General features: G+C 37.7%; 1 protein-coding gene across 4 annotated transcripts in view; it reads left to right on the top strand.

The window, feature by feature from the left end:
- LOC126371209 (monocarboxylate transporter 10-like) overlaps positions 1–17,390 on the top strand; it is a 170,948-nt gene that overhangs the window by 138,466 nt on the left and 15,092 nt on the right. For all 4 annotated transcript variants that reach the window (XM_050016463.1, XM_050016465.1, XM_050016464.1 and 1 more), the window contains one exon: positions 10,954–11,127. In XM_050016463.1, the coding sequence (XP_049872420.1) occupies positions 10,954–11,127 (174 nt within the window). The remainder of the gene's footprint in view (positions 1–10,953; positions 11,128–17,390) is intronic.

Below are 17,390 nucleotides of genomic sequence, written 5' to 3' on the forward strand. Positions count from 1 at the left end.
CCTAGTCCTACTGTTTCATGTTTTCCTTTGTTTTTTTTTTAATCTAGTTTATATTACATAATTTATAAACTTAAATACAATGGTATTCCAATTACAGTCGGTGGAAGGAAAAATCCGCCAATCCATATATGAAACCTTACCTAGCAACGCAGAAGACACATGACTATCAGACCTTCAAAAGGTCTCTTGCAGGCTTGTGATGTGACACTATCCACCCAACTGCCAATCACAACAATCGTTTATTAGATCGTGCGCCCAGCCGATACGACCTCATGTCGCATTTATCATCCCTGGGACGTCGATAGCTTAGTCCAGAAAATATAATGTGCAATATCCTGAATAGTATACGATGAGAAAGAAGGTTTTATACCTAGAGACAGACTATGAGTTGATGAGAATGTGACGTCATCGTGGTAAAGGGTGTTGGAAAACCGAAATCGCTCTGGCTTCACAAAATCAAAAACTAATTGTCCCGTTCAAATATTTTAGCACCCTAATTTAATGCCAACCTTCCTTCCGGCATTCGATATTGGAAATCACATTTTAATAATTCCACGTTCCAAAGAAATCAATCAATTTTTGAATGGCTCTAGGAGCCGGCCGTCTGCTTGTATGCCGTCCCCGTTGCTACGTCATTCGTCATCATTTACAAAATTATCTGAACCATCGGACAGGCGGTTCAATGCACTGAACTCTAACCTCTCATTCGTTATTCAAAAAAGATACATATACGTGCGATTATTTTGTCGAATGACCAATAGGGGGCAATCAATAATGTAATTTATTGTGAATACTTTAGCTACAGATGAAAATAATACCAATAGCTATCATTAACATTTATGAAACAAATAAAAGAGAAGGTGCAGGTCGTGTCGTATCGGGAGGTGAAGGTTTTGGCGGGAAGAAGAGAGGAATGGCGATTACTCCACCGACAAGAGCGCAGCTCTTAAATAGAGAGAGAGAGCTTAGCATTAGGTAAAATAATACCAGTAGGTCTACCCAACTAAATGATTTTACTAATGGGTCGAATACGTTTAAATAGATACATATCTATGCCATTCTAAACAGAGCAAAAACCTTCACTAATGATGGATAATACCTGTAAATAAAACTTCGCTGCTCGCTCCCGGGATAAAGTCTTATCACTAATCTTCGTTATTCTATCCTGCCTGTGCATTTGACATCCGCTAGTCTTCAAACGTATCTAGGCAATAAACTCTCCTCTTTACAGTTGTTCAGTGTCTGTAAAGTCATCCCGCTATGTTTTCCTGATTTGCCATACATCTCTCGAAAGAAAAAAATATTTTGATTTCGAATCGCACGTAAAGCAGCCGATACAGCGGCTTTCAACCCGCAGAACATTTATCACACCAAAAATGATGTATAGGATCATGGACGAAGCAAAACGTATAGGTAAGTATTAAGGAGCGAGCAAAAAAAAATGTTTCGGAAATAACAAAATATAAGCTTATGAATACGTATATTCTCAGTTGGTATCGTCAGAGGTACATGTATCGTATAAAGAACTAAGTACTCACGCATCACCGAGCAAAAAAAAATATTAGGGCTGCATAAGAATTATAAGCTGAAAGCCAAGCTTGAATTCAAGAATATCAAACAATACAATACACAAAATATACGATAAAAAACATTGCATAAAGTAACAATTATCGTTGTTTTCAATACCTACATCAACACAGCAAAAAATTATCAATTCTGTGGCGACTGCGCATCATACATAAGATCACGCCTATTTCCCGAGAAAGATTGAAGTTAGAAATATCATAAAAGGATGAACTACATTAAAATACTATCAGTCTATATGACAGGAAGGTTCTTACTGATATCGACTATATACCTACCGCGTACATACATACATACATAAACTCACTCCTATTTCCCACCGGGGTAAGCAGAACCTATAGAATTCCATTTGCTTCGACCCTGACACACTTCTCTTGCTTCCTCCACATTCATCAATCGCTTCATGCACGCCGGTTCAGAGTAGATCGTATTAAACCTTTTCTAAGGACATCTCCAATTTGGTCATCGTAAGTTCTTCTCGGTCTTCCTCTGCCAGCCCTACCATCAACTTTCGCTTTATATACTGCTTTTGCAATTCTATTATCCTTCATCCGCTCTACGTGTCCAAACCAACCTAACATTCCCTTCTCAATCTTAGTCACTATATCGCTGTCACTGTACCTACCGCGTACATTAATCACAAATTATACAAAATGACAATTTTGTCACCTTAGAGTAAGTATCCGTAATACATTATTATATAAACACTTTACTCCAACCTTTACATTACATCGTCGGTCGAAGTTTAATATGTAGCGATGTGGTGACAGGTCGCGTTAGTAATGGTGTGATGCGAGATTATAATTATCGCATTTTTTTTCTGCCAAAACACGACCCCTTCACCCGTATGAGGTCTACAGAGAAATTTATTATAGGCTCGGATTAAATTTTTCACGAAAAAACTTGGATATTGTCAACAGTGATGTATGAGTCTGAGTCTGCATGGAAAACATTTATTAAGAACATGAATAATTTATGTATAACATTTTTGTCAAAATTAGATTCCGTAGGAAATATATTTTTAAAGTACCTACTAGCTAGTGGCTATTAGCCACTGGCTAATGCAACACTATTCATGAATTCTGCTGACAGTACATTTTTAAAATGCCTTAAACATATAAAGCCTTAAAATAAACAGGCTAGTTGGGGCTTATACAGTAAGAAGGTACCCAAATATAACATGGGTTTCTAAAAATGTTTCCACTTAATAAATCTCGCCAATGGCCACTTCAAAGGGATGCACATACATGCATATAAAGTATAGATCTATGTCAAATTTATCCGCGGATCACAAAAAGGGACACGTCAAAAACATCACTTTAACAGCTATGAAAGGAACGCGTCGCCATTGAGCCGTAATAACAAGCGACACTATAAATCATCCTGATGTCGCGCGCGCCGTCGACGGTGTCCTTGTGGGCGCTCCTATAGACACAAAAAGTGTACCGTCCTCTACGTATAAGTACCTACTACCTTTAAATGACCAAAATACAAATGCTCTGTTAGAAGTAGTAGGCACTTCTGCAAGATCTAGGTGAAATCCCTAGCTGAGTAAGGTGAACATTATTTTAAGTAACGCCAGAGCTATTGATGAGATCGGTCATTGACCTCACAACCCACAGGAAAGCAGAAGAAGCTATTATATTTTTAAGACATGCATATCACGGATTTCGCAGTGTGAACTGTTTTGGGCAAAATAATCCTTACTTAGGTACTTATAGGTAATTTGCCCGACGTACCCGACCTACATTATTGTTAAGATGACACAACAATTTTAGGAAAAGTTCCTTTTTATACAATATAGTTACTCTTAAAACACTCACATCACATCCAAAGAATAATAGTCCTCATATCAACAACGTAGCTCTACCTTTTTATTTCAGACTACCCACGCGAAGAACGCGGGCAAAATACTGTATGAAGGTGAACTCAAAAACTGATAGAAAGTTGGCGCCATCGACGATCTTCGCACGTCGACAACTTATCAAGATCCATACTTCCCGACACTAAAATACTCAGTTACTTACCAACTCGCGCATCTTTCTCAGACTTACCCGACGAAAACGGTCTTATGAACTGTCTTGTACGGAATAATACAGCGCTCCCCTTTAAAAGTAGACTGCGAAATAATACCGAGGAATATAACATTTAAGCCCAATATACACAGATGCCGCGAGGGTTGCGAGCGGGGAGCGGAATTTTGTGTGTGACGCCGCGGCGGATTTCTATGTGACTTATCCATATAAACTCGAACATTAAGTAAGTTCCTTACCTGCCTAAAAATCCCGGTTCGGAACGCCCTCGGTGTCGCGCGTGTGTGCAGCGAGCTTTAAGGAAACACATCGTTAAGCGAATGGAAGCCATATTGAACCAGCGAGAAAATTGAAAAACTTGATGAAAAATTCTGCAATCAAATTTGCATTTTAATTGCTTTTAAATGAAACGTAGAACCTACTCATGAATTAACATTCGACACTCTAGGCCGACCTGAAAAGTAAATTGTACGGTTTTATTTTTACAGAAAGCTTTTTTACAACACAAAAACTATTTAAGTACCTAAATAAGAACATCACCATACTAAAAATACCGGGCAAAAACTGAACATTTATTTATGTATAATAACAGTAACAACACCCTTACATTGCCCCAGGGCTTTTGTATTTCCCGCCAGGCTAGCAACAATTTCCAGTGATAACAAATTTCCTTTTAAAATTCGTCCACAAAATTTTTCCATGCGGCTGCGTTTAATTTTTTGGCAATAATCCGCAAGTTACGTTCGGGAGTTAGAAAAATGCTATAAAGCGCGAAACTATGTTCGTAAAGTTCAGTGATGTCAGAGCCACGTGTGTTCCGTGTCATAAAACTGAAGCCTCCGCGGTTGTCAACTTTATTCCTTTCATGAAACTAAAACTTCACCGTCTATCTGTTTTAATAAAACCCGTACAACTATTTCCATACCCGGTAAACTCATGTGAATGACATAAAAAGATTGATTACCAGCACAATATCCGATGCAACTGGCCACTTTCCGGGAAAAAATATCTGAAACGCCAAATATTCGATAAAATAAACATGACTTTATTTTTTTTGGTTTTGTGGCGATTGCAACATTTTTTGACACCTTAATGGCCAATTTGTCGAGTGAATTTTGTCTCATTAAAACCTCTTTCGTGTTTTAGTAATTGTGGCGACCCAATTTATTTGAAATCTTTTTACAGAATTATAATTATACGAAGTAATAGGTATTCATTTTAGTAAAGTTCATTATTCAATTAAAATTTATTTCCCGTCGTCGTTTAATTAACAACATGTTTTTATTGACACCCTTTTAATTAACTACATTTTGGTTTTGCGAACAGGAATTTCACTTTTACAATAAGTAGATTATACTTACTTACTTAAATATTGCACGTGTCTAATATTTCCTTTGCATTTCATATTTCGGGTGTCGATAAAGCAAGCTAGCGTGTTTTAAATAAAAGTGTGAAGGAAAAAAATTTTAAAAGTCGTGCCACGATTTCGATTTCATTTTATTGACAGGATCATCACATTGTAACCAATAGTGGTATAAAGTTAGACAATTTGCCAGTTATTTACAAGACGATGATGCAGCACAATTTCTTTATTTCGATCCGATTGAGACGAAGCTTTCGTTTTACGTTCGACTGCGTTTGGTACTCTGAGGAGAACCGATCCCTTATTTATAGCGTTATATTTTGCCTTTAGTACTCTTCATAAAAAGTAGCTTTTTAAGAAAATGATAAGTTGACTCTTTTTCGTACTTTGGTCTCTTAGGCTCGGCGCTTGAATTACTTACTTATATTGAGACTGACCATTTTATATTGTAGCAGATATTGACCCGTTACTGAGACTAACATCCGAAACTTACGGCTGTTTTAAGTTTAAGTACTTAGTTAGGTATGTATTTTCTTTAAAAAAATATTAAAGTTTTAATGGATGAATTCTTCATTTGCCTTCAATGTGGTGCGAATTATTACACATTTAGCCAAATTAGTTGGTATGCAAACGTAGAGTCGTAAGAACGTTAAAGTTAATATATCAGTTAAATTGTTGAGTTTGGAATAAAAAATGTACTATTAAATAGTCAAATTTAAAATACAATCACGTCTTGTCAAAGACTTTTACTTAATTTGTCTTCAAAATTAACTGTAAACGTAATCAGCCAAGCCAATTCTCCTTCAATTTTCTTTCATTAGCTTCAAACAAATTAGATGCTCAGTTCGCAACAAAACGCTGACGAAATCGAGATAAAAGGGAATTTTTCTATTTAGTCTGAACACATGAGATCCATCCATCTGTGTACTTAAGAGTTCTAGACTGAGTAATCTAGATTTATTCCTAAGTCCAACCGACAACGGCCAGGCAATCTTCGAGTGTCCACTCTATACTTTAAGCTTGGTAAAAACTTTATTTGATAAAAGCACATAAATGGAAACGTTGCTCTGTTTTAGATAAAATCGTATCGAGTACTTAGATTTAGTTTCTAGTCAATAGGTATAAGTAGTCAATAAAGCACCGATTCCTGCAGACCCATCCTAATTTAATTTGAAGTTATAAGTAAGTACCCGTCATTTTCTTATCCGTCGAAAAGAAAAGGGACGGATGATTAACAATTGTAAATTTTAAAATAAATTAATAACCCGGGCAAATAAAATAGGCATCTTGCTGATATGCAACGCGTTTGTCGTGTGCAATTATAACATTTTGGGAGGATTTATTTTTCTATTAAATTTCTGCCTAAAATTGACGTGTGTCCCGTACCCGTCCCATTTCTTTGCGACGGATAAGAAAATGACAGGTATAACTTAAAATAAAATTAGATGGTGTCTACAGGAATTAGCACCAATATAGTTATTATACAATCTAAGAAGTTACAAAAAAATGTATTCTGTTCACGATATAAAGAAAGAAACATTTACTATCATATATTACCTATATAGGACACCACAGACACGGCTTACATAATACATACTTACCTACCTATTTATTTCAAAATAGAGCCAGAGACCGATACATCGATGACCAGTCAACAATTTTTCTAAGAATTTTTAAGTTCCTAACAAGTGCGATGCATTACCGTAAATCGAATAAAAAAAACAAAAACTGAAAGCAACTCTAGTTCTAGCTGTAATGTCGTCGTACTATCCAAACGGGCTGTCCCCAAACTTTTTCAATAGCACTGTTTGTGCAGCTAAACTCTCCAATTTTCCACTTGACTATTGTATTCTTACAAACGACTCTTATGAGCACTCTCCAGTCTCGATGGACGAGGTTTGATACCACTCTATGATTAGCACTTCTCAACTTAGTAGACCAATCTGTTTTTATGAGTAATCGCACAGACCATTTGTCTGCTTGTTTAGGTATTAGATTCGTTTGAACAGCGTTTAGGAAAGTTTTCTTCTGTTTTAGCTAATAGGAGGCCAGTTGTGCTCAATCTGGTTCTCTTGAACTAATTTACCATTTTGGTTTCCGCTAGAAATGCACTGGACATTAAAATAATTTCTCGCTACCTATTTAATATTTCTTTAAATCGGCCCATCGTGCATTTTCTTTTCATCGTGACTTATTGTAGATTTGCCGCAGATGGCATTAACTACTTGGCCGGACAAATGGGGAGCGCTGAAGGCTCTCACCCGGTACAACGTTTAAGACAAAAGGCCTGAGGGTGCCCAGTTGGGCGCGAATCTCGGCTCAGGGCGTCGTCTGAAAGGAAAAATATTTGAAAGAATTAATCGACCCTAGTGGATCGATAGCGATTAAGCGCTGAATGAGGGAAATCGTCGACCATGCTGGCGGGGTCGGTATCGGGGTCCTGAAGTGTTTGGTGTCGCGAGCTGATTGGCTGCCTCTATGGCTAGAATCCTTTGTGCAAGAAGTGTACTTATTGTGTTGCATTTAATGAAAGAACTACTTTTAAAGATTTTTCAAAAGAATGATCTTCACAGTAGCAGGATTTATAACTCATATCATTACAATTCAAGTTGTCAGAAGAACATATTTCATACAGTATCGAGTAAGGAGTAAGGACCGCCGAATAACTTACTCGACTGAGGTGTCAGACCTGGTGAAACCATTTACATATTCATTGGAAGCTGTCCCATACATTTGGACAGATCACTGAACTGGTCAAAGAATCAATTTTCTTTACGAATGAATAATTTTCAACTGAGTTACGTACTCTTAAGTTTATAACTCAAGTTAAGATTGATTGAAATATATGGTGCAGTTTCATTTATTCTATGTTATTTAAAATTTTCTTTTGTGATTTTATCAGATGCATGTATGTAGGTACTTTAGGAACCGACTTATCTTCGCTGCTGATATCAGTGAATCATTAATACAACGTTCATGTGGGAAACAGAAATAAAACGGGATATTTTAATTATCTTCACTCCTTGTATATTCATTAATTTTCCAAAAAAAAACACTTCTTCCCTTTTTCTTATCCTCTAACCTGGACCTCCCACCATAGACTAGCCTTTCTTATTTTTTAAAACTGCCTTACGTCCCATTCGTTAACCGTCCTCCATTCATACCATAAACAATCAAATCCCCATTCATTATTCTTCCATAGTATTGTCACTTTCCTACATTCATACAACATAACACACATACAAAAAATATTAAAATTATTTTTAGCTTCCGGTATGACTTTGATCACAAGTATACTACCACGGAATAGAACAAAGAGGTTGGAAAGGCACTAATGCGCGTTTTGTATGAGAACCATTGTCACCGGTTCAACCCCACTCTCTTTTACTACTACTACTCCTGCAAACGGATAACTACGACAGCTCTACTGGTGCCCTACGCTTCTCAAATTCCATAACCACTTTACCAACAATGTATATTTTATGTGATAGGCTGCAATTTTATCATTACTTTTCATAAGCTACTTTTGATAAATAGCCGATCATGATAAGGTTTTTAGCTTTCCTTTGGTAAGGAGGGGCCTCCTTGCATGACAGTCGATATTGCCATGCAGGTTATAATGCACAAAACGACCTTTTAATATACTATCGCGTAGCTCCGTGTGTCGTTTGCGGACGAGTGAAGTGCAAAGTGGAAGTACTTATAAACTATTTGCTCATACTTGTGTGGCGCGCGTTTCACGCTCACTTATTCCAACCTCTTTTTTATATTATGTGGGAACTACCAACGTAGGCGTAGGAAGAAACTTTGAGGAGAAAGTAAGTACTAACCTATAAATTGTCGTTCTATTATTTTTTGTGCTAGTGCTGCTATTACATAGGTATTTTTAAAGCTCAGTGAACTACTGCCAGCTACAAACGATCATAACGTCGTCACCACGGTTTTTGTACCAAACAGAGCCTGGATCGTGATGTTTTATTGTCATCCCTTGCCGTAAACATCGCATAAGGCATTCCGGATTCCACCTCGCCTTACAAGGTAACGTCGGTACTCAACTACCTACGTGATGTACTGGTATTTTCAACGTTTATCAACTCATATCTGTGTGTTTTTCGTCTGTCATAAATGCCGCGCATCAGCGGTCGTGATATTTCTGCCGCAAAACAGTTTGTTGTTGCGGACTTTCAAAATGATTCCTTACAATCCTTACCAATTTTGTAGATTTTTTATGCGCTCGTTTGTTTAAGTTTCTTTAGTTGTCATAACTATGGTTTTATATTTTCAAAAGATTTATAATTGTTGAAAAATACCTACCAAGAAAGGAAAGGTAAGGTGCAATTTTGAAAGTCTTATCAACGCCCTGCCTACTAATTGTTTTTTACGACTTTCCGTGTATGACTATAATTATACTAGCACACACAAAAGTGTCAATCTCAATGGTTAGCCCCATACATACCCGACGATAAGTATTAACACTTTCTTAAAATCCCAAAAGCTAAACCAAAGACGTAATAGGTACCGTTACAGTCTCAAACTCTACTTGTTATGTACCTATCTACTACCGTACTAACTGGGTAGTTTCCTAGGTTAAGGATGAAGATGAAATTCTGAATAAGTGCTAAATAAAGACAGGTCTAAAACTGTCAAAAAACATTTTTCTTTAACACATTTTTTTAAACATTTTTTTTACAATTTTAATCAAGAAAAACGCAATAATAAGTGCGACATTTTATTCTACTTATGACATCACAGTGTTCTACGCGTATTTAATTTCGTGTTCAAAACGTTTAGTAAAAAGTAAGTGATTTGACTAGTTGGAAACTAGTCTATTATGTCTGCAGAAGAGGTTTTTCTGCAGTTAAGTACTTTTCCTCGGTTAGCATACAGGTTTTTTTTTTATTTATTGTTGAAAACATTTTACATAATGATGCAATTGAATCGCATTGCTAAACCTTGCAGGTTTGTCTCAATGCAATATTCCGCTATTGTTACAGTTTGTACTTCAGAAGTATACCACTAAGTAATTAATTACACTATTCAACAAATAAAGTCCACATGTCAAACGCCAAACGCATACATGAACGAAAGAACCGGTAGAATAGGTAATTCGCCACAAGTGAGGCGCATCATACCTACGTATGAGCGGGCGATTCCGAGTTGAGAAGCTGCAATAGTTTTAGGTGGATGACGATTAGGAGTGTAACCATGTTACCTACTAAAAAACTGTAGTTTTGGCTTTGACTTCTACTTACCATGCCCAACACGCGCTGCAGCAGCGTGGTGAAGTATGATTCATACCCCTCTAGTTGATTGAAGGGAGGCCGGTGCCCAGCAGTGGTACGTGATTTATGCTATTTATTATATTGTCTTCAGTTACGGTGAGTTATAATGATCAAGGACGGCCAATGGGGCCGTAAGGTGCCCGAGTCGCGTCCAGGGACCGGAAAGCGTAGCGTAGGCCAGGTTGACCGACTTTCGACCTTCACGAGGCAGCGGGAAAACGTTGGATGTGGGAAGTAGAAGATCAGTCATGAGACTTGGGAGCATAATTATAATAAGAAATAATAGAGGTAAATACTACGTATAGAACGGCAACCTGCTCCCCACCAGCGGTTGAGAGAGGTAAACCTAACCTCAAGCTCACTCCAAGGTCTTACGTTAGTCTTCCATCGTATGGGCATCAGACGTCAAACACACACGTGTTCGATAACGTCAATGTGTAGTGTCTGTGTAAAACGAGATTTTTTGTATAAAGTGTCCAGGGTGCGCTTGGGGTGTGCAGTGAACGATTTTCGGCTGATAATCTTCTTCTTCTATCGTGTGGGTTGTGAAGTGGATTACCAACCTTATCAACCTTGGTGTCAGGGTTATCAATGAGCCGCGAAACGCCCCTGATATGACTCATACAACGACTACATACGACATACATGTGATGATGATGTTGTGTTTATGTTAGCATGCCTATTGTTCCAGGATGCCTGGGCGCATTGTCGGCGGGCGTGGCGCTTGCGCTGTCGCCAGTGACGGTGGCGCTGTGCGTGCGCAAGTCGACGCGCGTCACCGCCGTAGTGGGGGGACTGGTTGCGGCTCTCGGCTGCCTCTTCACCTCCTTCGCCACGCAGTTCCACCAACTGTTCTTCAGTTATGGTAAGTTAAATATACACAAAAATAAGGTCACGGCTATATAGAAAGAAACGTTTATTATGAAGGGACACCACAGTAACAAATATAAAACAAATAACAAATATATATTAAAAAACACGTAGTAACACATAACTTACAATCAAAATACATAATAAAAACAATTTACACGATAAATACAAATAATTGAGTGTATAAACTGGTCAACGATGGTGTTGGTGTCCTTTATAAAAGGGCCTCACTCAGCATAAGCCGCGGCGCGAGGCACGACGCTGGTATTCTGTGGATCCTGCTAAGTGAGGCACGGAAGCCGTGTCTCCCACAAATACAAATTCAATCAATACATAATAATATTTACTTACTTAAACTATGAAAATAAAGTAGTTTACAAAAACATACTTATATTAAAAACGTGTGTCAGGTGTGTGCAGTGTATCCCAACTGGGGCAGTCAAAGGTACATCCATCGTAAGATGAACTAAGTACCTACGCCTCACCGAGGTTTATGTTAGATCAAAGCTCACCGTATCGCCGTCTAATGGTCGAGCCAACTGTGTTAGTGAAAACTACACTTAAGATAAATTAATAACTCATCGGTGAAAGTCCAGTACCAAGGTTTAAACCGGCGCTTCCCGTTTGAGAAGCAAGCCGATAAACCACAGGACCACAGTGAATCCTGTTTCCACAAGAAACAAGCAGATATTTATATACGGTGAATTAAAATGATGATTTTATTGGGGGTTTCTGTTATCGCTAAGGTTGTCGGATCATTTTTTCTAACTCCCTGTTCGTTTTCGTTAGAAACTATCCTGTGTCTCTACGTCTTAAACTGTCTATGCTTACACCAAATTTGATCTAAATTGGTTCAGCGGTTAAAACGTGACTTTTCACACAAAAAAAAAAAGAAATACAGACGAATTCTCAGATAAGAGAGTTTAAATGTAAGAAGAGCGTCAATATGATGATGGAGACAGTCGCTGTACATGGTTGCCTCTACTTAATTGGCCTCTCAGTTCCACCAGCTGTTCTTCAGCTGGTGAGATAAATGGATAATTCGTTTGCCATTCTTCGATAAAAGAGTTTAGAGTTGATGTAATACGAGCGCTAATTAACATGGTTATTCATCAATTTTGCCAAACAGTATATTGGCATGTTGCTACGGTTCATGACATAATATCTAAATTTCCATTTGGTATTAGCATTGTGAGCGCCTCGCATTTTTACGTCACCAACAACGGCAAAGATATTATTAATAATACCTATTAAGAAGAAATTAGAGAACAAAGGTCGTACAAAGTGAAGGTTTTATCTTACTCCTTTATATAAGGAGTACAGTAATTATTACGGTCCAATTCTCCCGACTCTAAATGCGTCTTCATTAAAATATCTTCAACCCCAAACCAGTTAATTTAACCATTTCCCTTGAACACATAACATCATTTACGCCAAAAACAACATCCAATTCAAAATAAAAAGAATAATTATAAATTATAATCAATATGATTCACTCTTACAATGTACGATGCGCATTTAAATAAAATAAATAATTGGAACGTTAATGCAACTGACAACGCAATGCATGCGCATTCTGACATCTCAATTTATTTCGTCAGATCCATATCCGAAACTCGTTTAGCGAACTTCAAAGGTATCCGTTAATTGGCCCTCTGAGTAAACAAGCGGATATTCAATATAACCGCACTGAATGCAGAACGAAAATAAACAAGCAATGTTCGGAAGTCCGAGAAACTCGCAAATACCCAGAGCTGATCACTCAACCGTGACAGCGGCACCGTCAACAAGCTGGTATTCTGGAATTTCAAGTTTGAAATTTGAAAACAATAGGCTAATTTTGTGTGTAAATAAATCTTCGTTGAGAAATATATAATTATTCTGTAACTACAGCGAAAAGTTTTATCTTTGGGTTGCTTGCATGGTTTTATGACGCAAGTCGTCAAAGCCTTGATATAGGTCGTCAGTAAGTTCGAGTAAGCCGCGAATAAAAACGGATCACCGCGTTTTATTTCGTGCGATGTTTCTAAAATTTTAGCGCGCAACGCGAGGGACCATAATGCTGGGGATTCACTAGCATTCTAAAGCCACGAAATAGTGTCGTTCAAAAGCATCGAACAAAGTTTGTCTGTTATAAGTGCACGTACTAAGCTGGTTGTCCGTAGAAATGCGGAGCTGCAGAAAGTAATATTAGCATTTAAATTGAAGCTAGGAGCGGCGTTGTGCTTACGATACGTTGTTTGACCAACTCCTGCCAGTGTTACTGATTCCGCTAATGCTGTTAGGTAGCGTCAAGTTGCACCGCTCGTTGCATTTGGAATTTGGATGCTCCTTGTTAGACATTCGGCGCCTCCAGCCACGTAACTTTGAAAGTCCCACACCACTTCAACGTTCAAGTGGTTTCCATGCTCGTTTACTGGACCAAATTCTAAAAGGCAAACAAACAGTCAAGTTACTTGTTAAAATAAATATTTAAAATAAATAGAACTAAAAATGTAAAGACATGAAGAGAGAGAAAAATAAAATATACATTCATTTTATTCATATCGATAGTAAGCTAGATATAGGTGGTGTTGCTTAGATTCCACACCACTCATCTTTATCACTCGATTGCATTCGATATCCAACTTGTAAATGCAACGAGTTTTCATTGTTCAGCTAACTAGAACGCTTCAAATGAGCACACTTGTATCTAATGCAACCAGCGCTTTCTATAAACTTAATACAAGCGTGGGCGCTCATACATTACGCGATAGAGGTGGAAAATTTCCCAAGTTTATTCCACTATCCTGCATAATATTTCATTTTATATGACCTAACATAAGCGCAAATCTTAAAAATATAATTTTTCATAAAAGCACTAGCAATAATGTAAGTCTGTAAGAGGTCGTAAGTTCTGAATGCAGTTAACAATATGTCGCAAAGGCCGTGGAGATTTATACTTCAAGTCTCAACGAGTCTTGGCAATCGGCACGATCTTTGGAAAGAAAATAAATAAAAGCGAGGCTTCGCTTCGTATTGGGACCCTGGCATTATCGGCTCCTGCATAAACATGCACTGTCTATCGCCCCTGCATAAAACAAAGAATTTCTTTTTTTTTTCTAAACAAAAATAAATTGTCTTCCACATAGAATTGCAAAGCGACTGACCGGCGTCCAATTAATGTAACGATTTATTCGAGTGCCTAAACTAAACGTCCACTGAAACGTTTGCAGTTTTTCGACAACATACCTAATGAAAAACAATAAATTCCACCTGCTTTTACTTAGAAACATACGATGGTTTTATTTATTAAGTATAATAAAAGCTCGTAAATACACGAGAATAAAGATTTCAACAAGTCGCCTGAAATAAGAATCAACTGGGATAAGCTCGCCTTTGCTTTATCTAACGATAAATTCTATGTAAATTTTCTTTGTATTCTAAAGCAATAAAGAGTATACAAAAAAACAAACAAACTGTAGTTGTATTGAAAACATTCAGCATGGTTTAGTACTACTACTAATCTATATTACATCTAAAACTTGTAATATTATGACTGACGAAACTCTATCACACGCTCGCTTTGATTTGTTGAAGTGTTTAAATTTTAGGGTGGTATTAATAAACTAATCTCAGCTTCGAGACTGCCCCCAAGATGATGTCAATGTGACAGTTCTCATATAAAAACAGGGACTTTAGCATGATCTTGAGGGCAATCTGAGCTGAGTTAAGTTTATTAATATCACCCTTAGAGCACCCACAGGCGCGGTTGGCAAATGTTTTGTTTCCATTTTTTTTACTGGAACGCTTTACTTATCGTAATGGATTTCTACCTTTCGTAGTATTCATCTATAGTCAGATGTAGGAAGCTATTTACAGCACACAAGCAGCTGGTATAATACAAATGGCACTATAAGCCCTATCCCGCGGGATTGCTCGCTCCGTGCGCAGAATGCACCAGTTTGTGTACTTGTTTATAGACACAAACATATCGATTTAAGTTGAACGATTTTCTCGAATGTTATACGATTTGTTTGTTAGTCGTTATTTTTTATTATTATTATTCATCGCATCAAGAAGTTTTAAATGATTGAGTGCGTCGAAATTTACATAATGTGACAGCTTAATCCAACCTTTTTGAATTTTAATTACTTTTGTTGTGACGAACACATTAATAATTACTTAATTATTATTTCTATCATATTAAACTCGACTCTGAACCTGGTCGCCTTTGTGTGACATTCCTAAGATAAGAAGATCTTATAGAAAATTAATATAGCAGTAAGGTAGAGCACAGTAGAGCGTATTTTTTTCCACTAACACAGTTGATTTGACCATTATGGATGGCGATACGGCTCACCACCTATCATGTTTGGCTAACAGAAACCCAGTGAGGTGTGGGTAAGTTCATCATGCGATGAATGTACCTCTGACTATAACAACGGGGAATATAGTGGTGAGCTTAAGTTCTATGTTTTTTTACTAATTTCCAAGTTCATTGGTTTACATTAGAGAACGCAATCCAAATCTCACGGGATCCCGATCTCGCGAGATCTCGTCTGATTTTTCGGGATCAATCCCGAAGCATAATAATTATGACGAGATCCTATTCGAAATTTACGGGATTGGGCGAATCTCCCTGAGTTATACTTTTTGTTTTGATTTTGCTGATTTCCAAAGAAAACTTAATTATTTAGTTAGTAATATGGAAGAATAAAGGCTTTTGTTTTATTAAAAAAATATATTGTTTAATTAACCGCACTATCACCAGCAAACAGTTTTCATCATTTTGAGCCATTCTAACTTTACATTTTTTTATAAACTAGGCGAGATCCCGGAAATTCCGGGATCTCGCGATAATGATATTTCCAATCCCGCGGGGTCTCGAATTTGTGATCGCGAGTCGGGATTACTTTCCCCAGTTTACATGTACATGTACGAAATTACAAAAAGTACAATGTACAAAATGAGGCTCGTTTTAACACAACAGGCAATTCATTCAGGCCTCGTGTGCGTTGTAAATTTCCAAGTCAAACAGAGCTGATTTCCAAGTGATTTGTTACACGTCAAATATGCGCTCCCCCCGTGAATTTTGATAAGCGTTTATATCCTCTTTGGTTATGTTCCCCTCACCTAGGTACAGTCAGATAGGGAATAGAGTGAACGTGTGTAATACGAAAGCGCGTTTGTTATTTACGCCGTAACGGTGTTGAAAAGTAGGCAAATGCTGAGAAATTCAATGAAAAAACACATAAGACAAGCTCACGATTATATCCGATTGGGGTAGTTGAGGTACATCCATCGCAAGATGATCTAAGTACCCACACCATGCCGAGCTTTCTGTTAGACCAACGTGATAGGGAGTGAGTCAGTGAAATGGAGAGAGTGAACAGAGTCAATGAAATAACATTCATTTAAGTAAATTACTTAATTAAAGCGTAGTACCGCATGTCGCTGAGAATTTAATATTATTACCGATTTTTTTTATATATTTCAAAGTAACTTTCTTTACAAACATCGGAAGGCGCACAGCTCGAATAATAACCGATACTTATTTACATCCTCCCCGTCTCAAGTCCTTCCTTTGACCTCATTCAAAAATTAACTCCCGATTCCGCAACCATTCTACGACCGAATCGTCATTGGACTATTCGTCAACAGGACGATACATTTATTTCCGTTTCCTCAGCAGCCACATAAATACATAATATGTATGTGTCATCAATATATGGACTCTACATTTTGGTATTTCAGTAGCACACTTCAGTCTTCTTCTCTCTCTCATTATTATCAACATAATCACTTATCTAACATACATAACTTAACATAAACAGCCTATATACGTCGCACTGCTGGGCACAGGCCTCCCCTCAATCAACCAGAGGGGGTATGGAGCATACTCCACCACGCTGCTCCAATGCGGGTTGTTGGACGTGTTTTTACGGCTAATAACCGGGACCAACAGCTTAACGTGTCTTACTTTTTCGAACAATCAGGTTTTTCAAGCCTGAAAAGTCCATACCAAACAGAGGCCAGTCTCACAAAGTGATTTCGACAATGTCCCCATCGGGAATCGAACCCGGACCTCCAGATCGTGAGCCTAATACTCTAACCACTAGACCACGGAGGCTTATCTAAAAGTAATGAAATTAATTAACTATTCATAAGACACGGATTGTACGTAATTCGTTCCAAGTAAGTCGACCTGCGTCACAGCCCTATACTAAGTGAATCTTCGCGCTCCTAACTGTACTATCGAGTCAGCCTGATGCAATC

The sequence above is a fragment of the Pectinophora gossypiella genome, chromosome 12 (genome assembly GCF_024362695.1).
Source record: "Pectinophora gossypiella chromosome 12, ilPecGoss1.1, whole genome shotgun sequence".
NCBI lineage: Eukaryota > Metazoa > Arthropoda > Insecta > Lepidoptera > Gelechiidae > Pectinophora > Pectinophora gossypiella.